At 39.8% G+C, this 9,681-nt stretch overlaps 1 protein-coding gene across 1 annotated transcript; it reads left to right on the top strand.

The window, feature by feature from the left end:
- Positions 1-977: 977 nt before the first annotated feature.
- On the top strand, positions 978-8,741 carry fam180a (family with sequence similarity 180 member A). The gene is made up of 3 exons (XM_084911202.1): positions 978-1,165; positions 7,902-7,999; positions 8,381-8,741. Exons 1-3 carry the CDS (start codon positions 1,090-1,092, stop codon positions 8,708-8,710), a joined length of 504 nt encoding a protein of 167 aa, XP_084767328.1. The 5' UTR covers positions 978-1,089; the 3' UTR covers positions 8,711-8,741.
- The last annotated feature ends 940 nt before the right edge of the window (positions 8,742-9,681 follow it).

The raw sequence follows: 9,681 nt of genomic DNA, 5'->3' as shown, positions 1-9,681 counted from the left end.
TGTAATAAAATAACCAAGAATTTAAGCATATAGCAACAACAAAAATTTTAATCTACTTAAGGGGGACAGTTTCCATTTTTAGTGAGTAAATAGAATCACTAGCATTTATTATAGATTGCAGTAATCAAATGCTGAGATTTGGGATCACAAGTACACAGGCTATGAAGTAGTAGGCCAGTAAGCAAGGGGCTTAAGGAACCCTCAGGTGACCCAGACATACTTAAAGGAAATAAAAGGCAAATACCAGAATTATTCTATTCTAAGCACCTAGCCTGGGTCATTTTCTTATGAAGCTAAAATAAAATCCAAATTCCCTGAAAAAAATATCTCAAATATTGGTTTGATGTCACTTGTGGAAGATAAACTGCACTAACCTCCATCATAGTGTACAGCCAAATAGCATCTGTCACTCTCTGCTATCCAGAAGTTTGGGGGGGGGGGGGGGGGTTAAAAGAACTATTTCTTAGAACTGTTGGCTTATTTACAACCTATTTGGACTTCAGGCTGCTTCTTTCTTGAAATGCTGTGAATAAATGAAAAAAAAAAGCTGTTGTCCCATGTCTGACCTCTGACTACAGTGTGATGGGATAAATGTGGTAAAATTAGTTATTATCCTGAGTAGTCCATCGCTCTCATAACTGGCTTGATTGTGGCTCAGTGGATGTGATTATGTTCAGTTAGCAATTTCGTCAGCCACTCAACCATTTGCTCAGTTGCCTGGTCAACTGAAGAGTCACTCAATGGCTGAACCACTCAGCCAGTAAAGCAGTCATCCAGTAGCTGTATGAAAAGTCCAGCCAAGAGGGCAGGCTTTCCAAAAATTCTGATGAATTCCAGATGAGAGCCCAGACACCCTGGCTTGAGAAGAGAACACACACACGAAAAAAAAGAAATGAAAGTAGATGAAGAAGGGAGGGGACAAAAGAAAAGTGAACACAGTGAAAGGTGATCATATGCACAAAGCCTATGAAGTGGAAAGGAGGGTTCTCATCCATCCTTGAGATGTTCATTTATGACTGAGAGACAGAACTCAGAAAGAAGGGAGTGTGTACTGATTTGTACGAGTGGATCTTGGTTGTGAGCATCAGCATGGCACAGTGGTGGACTTTACTCACTGTTGTTTACCTGTGCAGCTACTGTGCTGCCAGTCAGCACCACAGGAAAGGTATGTTGGCACACAAGCTCTGGTAATTAGGTCTAAATGAGCAATTATTAAGAGTCGGATTAGTGTCTCTCTATTATGAGATAAATGGCAATTTTATCACCATTGAGTATATTTGCATCAAAAATTATTCTGTTTTCATTTGTGGGATCATTTAAAATATTACTAGAAGACAAAGACAGAGTCAAATTGTGATGGCTGAGTCCTGGTACGAGTCTGTGGTTCCAGCTGTGAAAGAATGTGTTTATCCTCTTCAGTTAGCAGGAACATTGCAGTTTGCAGGACATCAGCAGATCGTTTTCCAGCGAAAAACGACTGGCCTGTTGTTACTGGATCTACTCACTGAGGAAATTCCTTTCTCATCACTCGCAGGCCTTGAAATCTGTAGACAAGTCACATGATGCTGAAGCCAGCAAAAACAAAGAAAGTTCAGAATTGTTTACATTTTTATACCATATCACCAAAATCCAGGAAATCATTTTTTAATCATTGTTTTATTAAAAGTTTGTAAGACTTTTTTTCCCCTTCAGCAATAAATCAAAAATCCAAAGTGACACTGTCAATAAAAAGTTTCTGAACATGCATTAATTGTCTGTGTTGTCAACAACTGCCCACTGCTGCTGAAAACAAGAGCAGAAAGAAAGTGAAGCTAATGTTCAGAAATGTTCCTGGAGTTGAGGGAAACAGCAGTTCTCTATTTACAATCTCACTGCAAGCAGCTCAGTTCACACTGGAGTGGATAGCACAACATAGAATCAGTCCAGGACTGCTCTGTTTACATGTACAGCAGCCACTCTTTCAGTGATGAGGATGTGCACATTCAGGACAGTGAGGAGCGCTGATTTGGGCAGCCATCGCTGAACCAAAGAGAGAGCCTAAGAGTATATATTTCATCATTCATCATCTTACAACGATGTGGTTGCAGCCATTCAGCGCTCTGTGAATAGCACTCATGACAATCAGTCATCGGTCATGCCAGTTTGCAGTATGACACCAGTATGACAGTCTAACATTGTCATACATAACTGAAAAGTATTCCCTAACTGGTTGGCAAGTACTGTCTTTAGGTTCGTGGCTGTAGGTGAAATCAACAGCGAAGAGAGTCCTGCACCAAAAATCTCTTTGTGATTTCTTTGGTGATTAGCAGAATTTGCAGTAAAGACATCGGATTGTCTGCAAACACTAGGCACAGCTTTTAACTTGAAAGTAAATGTTTCCTGCTTCTGTCTCACTTTTCAGTTTCAGTACCGCTCGGCCAGCGTTGGTGAGTGTCAGGGACTTTCCATGCAAACTCTACAATCTCTGTCTGGCCTTCAGGTCTGGTTTGGTCTTCAACCAATTACTAAACCACCAACAAGCCACCAAGTTTTAGGAAGTAGTGAGCAACTGATCTGCGATCATTCTGCGAATGGTTAAACAAGTGGACACCCGGTTTTGGACCCAGGGTTTTGAATTTTCAAGTTCAGAATTCTTTGTACTTTTGAAGTTATGTGATCTTTTGGATTAGGTTTCTGTTATTGTTAGTGTTTAATTTTTTTATTCATTAAATCCTTTGTGTTTACAAGTTTTGTCTTTCTAGCCTTGTTGTTTGTTCCTTCAGTTGCTCGCTTTAGTTACTGTTAAAACAGTAACTTTAGGGTTGTTTTTAATTAGTTCCCCTTTTTCTGTTCCTTCTTCTGTCTCATCTGTGTTTGTCTTTGTCATCTTTGTCTTCATGTTCACTCCTTCTTCTTGTCTGTCTTTACTTTAAAGGGTTCTGTTTTTATTCATGTTGAGTGTAGCTTTTGTTCCTGTCCCTGTCCTCACTGATTCCCTGATTGGCTTCAGCTTGGTTTTGGTCCTCACCCGTCTCCTCTTCCTGCATTACCTTTTGTATATATGTTGTCTCAGTATTCCTTTGTCTTTTGTTGCATATAGTTGTGTGTTTCCTTAGCTTTGTGTTCTTTGTGTTGGATTCCCCAGCTAAATGCTTTGTTGACTAAAGGATTTTTGGACTTGATTTTGGACTTTCTGATTCTCTGAAATAAGAAGCATTGAAGCTGTTATTATTTAGACCTGTTTTCCTGTTTTCCTTCATCACATCTACAAAACCTTTAGACACACAGCGGTTCATGACATGACTTCAACTTTAGTAGTTTAGCAGTTGCTGGTTGCAAACCCATCTCTAGGCTATAGTAGGGGCTTTAGTTGGAATAAGACAATAGAGCTATTGAACACTGGTACTGAGAATAGATACCCTCTCTACTTTTAAGATTAAAACTTTCCAATCTGATGGAGCTTAGTTAGAGCTGGATCATGTGACCTTGAATCATCTCTTCCTGCAATAGGTTTTATATGCCTCTTCACAACATTAGCATATTTTGAAAAACAATGTTAAAGGGCAGTGCATGTAAACGTGACACCAACTAATCACAGAAGAAACTAACCAAGTGTTTCTTCTGTGATGAGTTGGGAATGTGCCCAGGCTTGTGTGGGTTATAAAAGGCTAAGCTCACACCTCCATGAGGTGGAGTGTGGGTGATGGGGAACCAGGAGAAACTGCAGATGTATAACCTTTCTCCCATATCGGCAGTTGTCACCACTGTCCCCAGTATATATCAGCTTCCCTGGCACCACTGCATGACTTTATTGCAGCTGGGCTTTACTACTGCTGGCCTCACAGTTATTAGGAGTATTTATGATGATCTGTGTTTACATCATAAATGGTAGAATTTAAATCTGTCTCACTACAATACTGTCATGGATTGGGATTTTACCATTTTCTATTATTTGGAGATATAATGAAATGTAGAAGATGGTCCATTGCAGGGAAGATTTCATTGTATCCTGTGTCCTTTTCACCCTCTTTTATCGTACGCTGGAGGGATCCAGACATTCATTTGGGGTTTTTTTTCTGTTTTAGGTTGTTTTTCCTTCTCTCTCTTTCTGTCTTCGTCAAGACATCCTTCCAGCCAGGAGTACCATTTAGCCCAGCTAATTAATGGATCTTTGTTGTTCCCTCATCTCCTTGCAAGCAGTTAGCGGGAGATTACAAGTTCCCTGCCTCTACATAATGACACTGGGGGGAAGCCTGCCCATCCAAACATTGATTGTTTGGAGCGCCGAAGGAGGGAGGGGAGCATGACGGATGAATGGGCTTAGAACAAGCAGCAGGGAAAGCTGATATGTTGTGATAAAGGACATCAGCAGTATATTAAACATTCAAGCTGAAAATGAGAAAAAAGAAACATTTGCTCATAAGAATGAATCACCTCGTGATGGCTTGTTCGCCTGCATGTTACCCGACCCCTACCTCCCGACCCCCCACCCACCAAAAACAACTTCATGGAAAAGAAGTGCCTGAAAAATCCAGCTCTAACATATATTGACAGCCTACCTTCACCAGCCTCCTCACTTACATGTGATAAAATCGTAGTGATTAAAGCTGAGATGTCACTTTCACATTCATAAATATTGCACATTAACGCGGCATAATCAAAGACATTAGTTTTGCATAGCGGTTGGTAATCAAAAATGACTAAATATCATTATTTCTCCTTCACTATGATAAATTCCTGGATTTTATATGTTGTCACTGCAAAGTTCAGTACATTTTCTGCACCATTAATCATCTGTAGTTGTCTGCCTGTCAACAGCTGTGTCGAAATATTTCTTTCCCATTTACTTTATTATGCACTCTATTTGGTCATCCATTAGGGAATGTGAAATTCCACAATGACATATTTTTGTTCATGCAGTTCCTCAAAGCTAAAATCCACAATGCAAAGATGACTGTCCTGCAGCTGTCCTGCAGTGAGGGCAGACGCTAAATGACAATAATTTATTTATTGCTTGTAACAGAATGAATAATATCTAGAATATCTATCCTGCAGTGGCCTCAATTTCTCACATCTGTTATCTCTACCTGACCTTCACAACCACCTGTGCTCCTTCATTAGCTCCTTTCTACGTATATGTGCCCTTTTTCTTTGTTATTTGCCATATTGTCAGTCACAGTGTCTCAAACTTATTAGCTAGTTCAATTTCATTGTGATCTTTAAGCATGATTAATTTAGATATCCAGTGTTTGCCCCTACCTATCTTTCCTCTAAGTCAGTATCGCTCTCACGATATTGTGCTGGGAGAAATCGAACAATTTAACAGAATGACTAGAATTACTGTTATTGCCTGTGCACATATACACTAATGCAGCTCCAACTATAACAAGCTATAATATTTTTATTCCAAAGTGCTATTGGAGCTGCTATAAACATAAAACACACACTTTCCTACATGCCAAAGGACTATTGTAGTAGTAGCAGAGCCTTTTTATGTAAATTACAGATTATTAATTTTAGATGTAAATCAGCGCTGGGTTGGCCTCCAAGCTGTCATTTCCCCGCATCGCCTCAATCCTTTAACGATATAACCCTTGTTCTAATGAGCACCCTCGGGTGTTGTATTGTTTACTTTAGCAATGGCCCGCTGAAGCTGCAGTATCTATTCGGTAACTAATATGTCTGCACAGGCATCGCTCCTCCACAATACCTGATGCATTTGGGAGCTGCATACTCAATGAGGAGTATACATTTTCACCTACAAGTTGTCATCCACTTAGAGTTGGATGTTAGTACTTGATCTAGGGAAATCTTCTCTCTACTTGTCTTTGGTGTTTGGGGGTTGGAACAACTGTGCATGTTGCATATTATATTGCTTCAGAGTCACTCTTCAACAAGTTCAAACTTCTCCATTGGAGGTGTTTGAACTTTTATTGATTTCTGACATTATGATGAGGGTCGTGAACAGCATTTCATCTGCAGTTGGAATTTACAATAAGTACATATGTTTTGATCCTTGAAACCCAAATTCATATTATAGGAAAAGGTGGAGTTAGACAATGTTTATTTGAGATTTCACAACGTCTGGCTATGGCCCCTGACGGTGGGGCAGGTGGAAGGACTGAGGTAACATGCTAAACATTACACAGATGTGCCAGATTTTTGGAATTCATTACCCCAACATGGAAATGTGGAGCTACACATTTCTTTACATTGAGAGCGGTGGCTGTGCTGCGAAAGGGAGGCCAGAGCTGAGACTGGCAGTCACCCAAGCAGGAAGCAGGTACATGGGGAGCTCTGCCAATTTGTGTGGCTTTGGCTGGCCTGACAATTGCTATAAAGCTAAATGTATCTGGCCAGCGATGCTGCAGGCAGTCAAGCTGATCATTACTGCAGAATTGGTGAAGCAGCAATCCATAGATGCCACTGTAGCAGAGAGGAAGGATGACATCCAAATTCACATGAATGCCAGTGTTTATATACTGTATACCTCATTAAGATCTCTGTGTGTTGGCTTACACGCTGAATGGAGTACTGGACGGCAACAGAATATGGGTAGCAATGGAAAAAGAGAGCTGAACAGCTGTAGAACCCTAGAGGAAGTTTTACCTTAATTCATTATACTGTGAAACCTCCTTCTGTGCAAATCAAATTTGATTTTTAGTTCCTTCTCCTGATGCTACATTAACAAAAAGGGTTCTTGGAGAGATAACAGAGATACATAAAAAAAAGTTTTCAAAGTCTGGGCAGTATTCAAAGTTACATTATTACAAACAGACCCTGCACATTCTCATGTGACTCTTAATCTTTCTTTTAGCCTGGAATAAACTTGCCAGTAGGAATATCTGTTCACTGTCACACAGGACTCCTATCCAAAATATTATAATGCAAATATGTTGCTAGATTAAGGAAGTTCACAAATCATTTCTTAGACACAGCTATGTCATTTAGACAATTTAGACCATAATGTTATTTTTCATTTTAGACCAGTGAACTAATTGACTTGATTTGTAACAAAAGTTGTAAATTGGGATTAACCGTATCAGTTCTTGTGTAATTTAGCTTACCCCAGCCCTTTCTCTCTGTTTCCCTTCCTTCTTGAGAGCCACTCTTCCACTGAGACCATTTCTGATCAGGCTTCAGTGATCGGCAGATGGATCAACTGAAGGACCTGATGAATCTCCTCTAGATCCTGTGCTAGGCTTCTGCTGGATTTTTCTTTCCAATTTCACATCTCTATAGAGCAGCTCACTCTGGTGGTGCAGAATTATGAACTCTGAAGTTTCATCACACTGTACAACGTGCATTTAAAAATAATTTTAAAAACCTCTGAATTAGGGTAAAAACAAAATATTCCAAAATAGCCCCGTGCTTAATTGTTAGTACATCAGATACTTAGGAAATTATGTGAGTAATGTTAGCTGCTGTCCACCTCTAGATGTGAGGTTTAGCCTCTTGTTATCACTTCCAGAAAAATTACGGATTTTGCTCAATTTTATCACAGAAATGAGGCGGCGGCAGCAACTGTTTCTAGCTGAAAGTGAGGGTTTTCATTCCAGCCGTATCAGGACACCTCACATTATGGGATCCCCCGTCTGCTACACATATGGGCTGACACTTTGAAGCCTGACCAAATGAGGTCAGTTACACCTACCCTTCCACGAGTCAATAAGCAGATATCGCACCTCTGGGGGCACCAGGCCGCTGGTGCTTGTAGCAACTGTGGCTCAGGTCAAAGACCAGTTGATCTCTTCACAGCTGGAGCCCAAGTCTCACCCACATACATAATATTTGAACAGTAATGAATATGTGTTTACTCAACCTCTGGACCTCCCACATAAATGTCACAATAAATAATGTCCTGCCTTAATTTTTGAATAGGGAGATTCTATAATCCAATTTTTTCTTCTTGTGTGTTCTAGCGCTGTACCCATCTGCATACAGGATAAAACGGGGAACATATTCACTGATCAACCCCACATTCCAGCACTCAGTGGAGGACATCAAGCTGCTTTTTGAGGTCAGTTAAGTTCTTGCGGCCCCGAAATAGTTCATGAGCTAGTGTTTCTTTACTGGAAACCAGTATGCTTAGAATGTGCACAAGACTTCTAAAAATAACACATTTGTGGCCTCACCCTGCTGATTAGAACACAACACTGTGTACTGCTGCTGTGCTCCTAATCATTAGCAGGAATGTGAGATATTTTGGTGACATTGATGAAAAAGATATTTTACTTTCTTATGCCATCTTAAGCTCATTTCAAAATATTTAGATGATTAGGCTCTTTGGAACAGATTGAAAAAGCCGTTAACAGGACGTGACCTTGCTAGCGACTCCATTTTTCAGTTAGCTGCTTATATATGTGAATGTGAATTTAGTGCATGCCTATCTATCTCCCAGATTCTGCTGGGTGGAATGCAGATACAAGGTGATGGACACACCCTGCTGATTCCAGATGAGGAGTTGGCCTCCCTGAGAAGTGTGGAAAAGCTGGAAGTCATCTGTGAGGAAGTACTGCCTAAAAGGCTCTCCGACATCAGGCGTCTGACGGCTGAGCTCACCCAGCGGCGCCAACCTCTGAGCTGGCAGGACTTTGAGAGGACAGTGCTGACGTTAGTGTACACCACTCAGACCCTGGCTCGAATCACCAACAAGCACCAGAAAGAGATATGGACCGACACCCTAATCCAGCTGTTCCAAGCTCTTCAAAAGGATCTCAAACCCTTTTGAGGAAAGAAGTTGTACATATTTTTTTCAGTAGTGGAGATGCCGTTTATCCATGCCATTTCCAGTGTCCTGCAAAGTTTAAAAACAAATTAGATTATTATATTGCTCTTTATATGAAACTATTTGTATATACAAATACAAATATCAAAAAATGTATATAAAATTATATAAGCAATGTAATTTTTAACCAAAAAATGTAACTAAACTCAGGGTCCAAACTCACTTTTATCAGTGCTTTCAAACTTGACTTCCAGTCTTCCTTAGCTGACTGGGCTAATTCCAATTAAGAGCTCAAACCACAAACTCCTGAAAAGTCTAGAATTCCCCCAAACTATTTTAGAGTGATTTACAGAATAATTAATCATAATCTGCAGCAGTTTGAGTCACAAATATTGTCACAATATAGGCTATTTAGGCTAACTGGATTCCACACGTGATTAATTTAAAGTCATAATACTATTACATTGTAACAAACCATCAGTCTAATATCCAAAATATAAGGTTTAAACCAAAAAAGCCAAGCATACTAATAAAGGTAAACCATTAACTACTATTAAATCTGTTTTTGAGCTAAATAATGAATTACTATCACGTTTCTTAATGAACTAGTTCTGTTTTGTTACTGCATCAGTTGTGTTACGTCTCAGCTCCTGAGTGTGTGTTTGTTTTACGCTCACTAATGCATTATTTCTGAGCCCACTTATTTGTACATCGTGAAGAAATCAAATTAAATCAACAATGCTTTTGAGCCCCGCATATGCATACAAGCCAGAGGATGGCCTCATTAATCAAGTGCGTCCCGGTGTGCTCAAATAAACTTCTCAAACTTAGTTTAATGAAAATACATCACATAAGTACACACATACGCGCAATTACCTCAAAGTTTTTCCTTCTGATTTTTCTGATTATACTGATCTTTGACCTACTTTCAAAAAAAATACTAAATCAAAGTGGTACATTAGTTTGACAACTCC

Source organism: Perissodus microlepis, chromosome 17, assembly GCF_051167445.1.
Source record: "Perissodus microlepis isolate ML-2025 ecotype Zambia chromosome 17, ASM5116744v1, whole genome shotgun sequence".
Lineage (NCBI taxonomy): Eukaryota > Metazoa > Chordata > Actinopteri > Cichliformes > Cichlidae > Perissodus > Perissodus microlepis.
The sequence above is the reverse complement of the archived record's forward strand: the minus strand, read 5'-3'. Positions and strand labels throughout refer to the sequence as shown.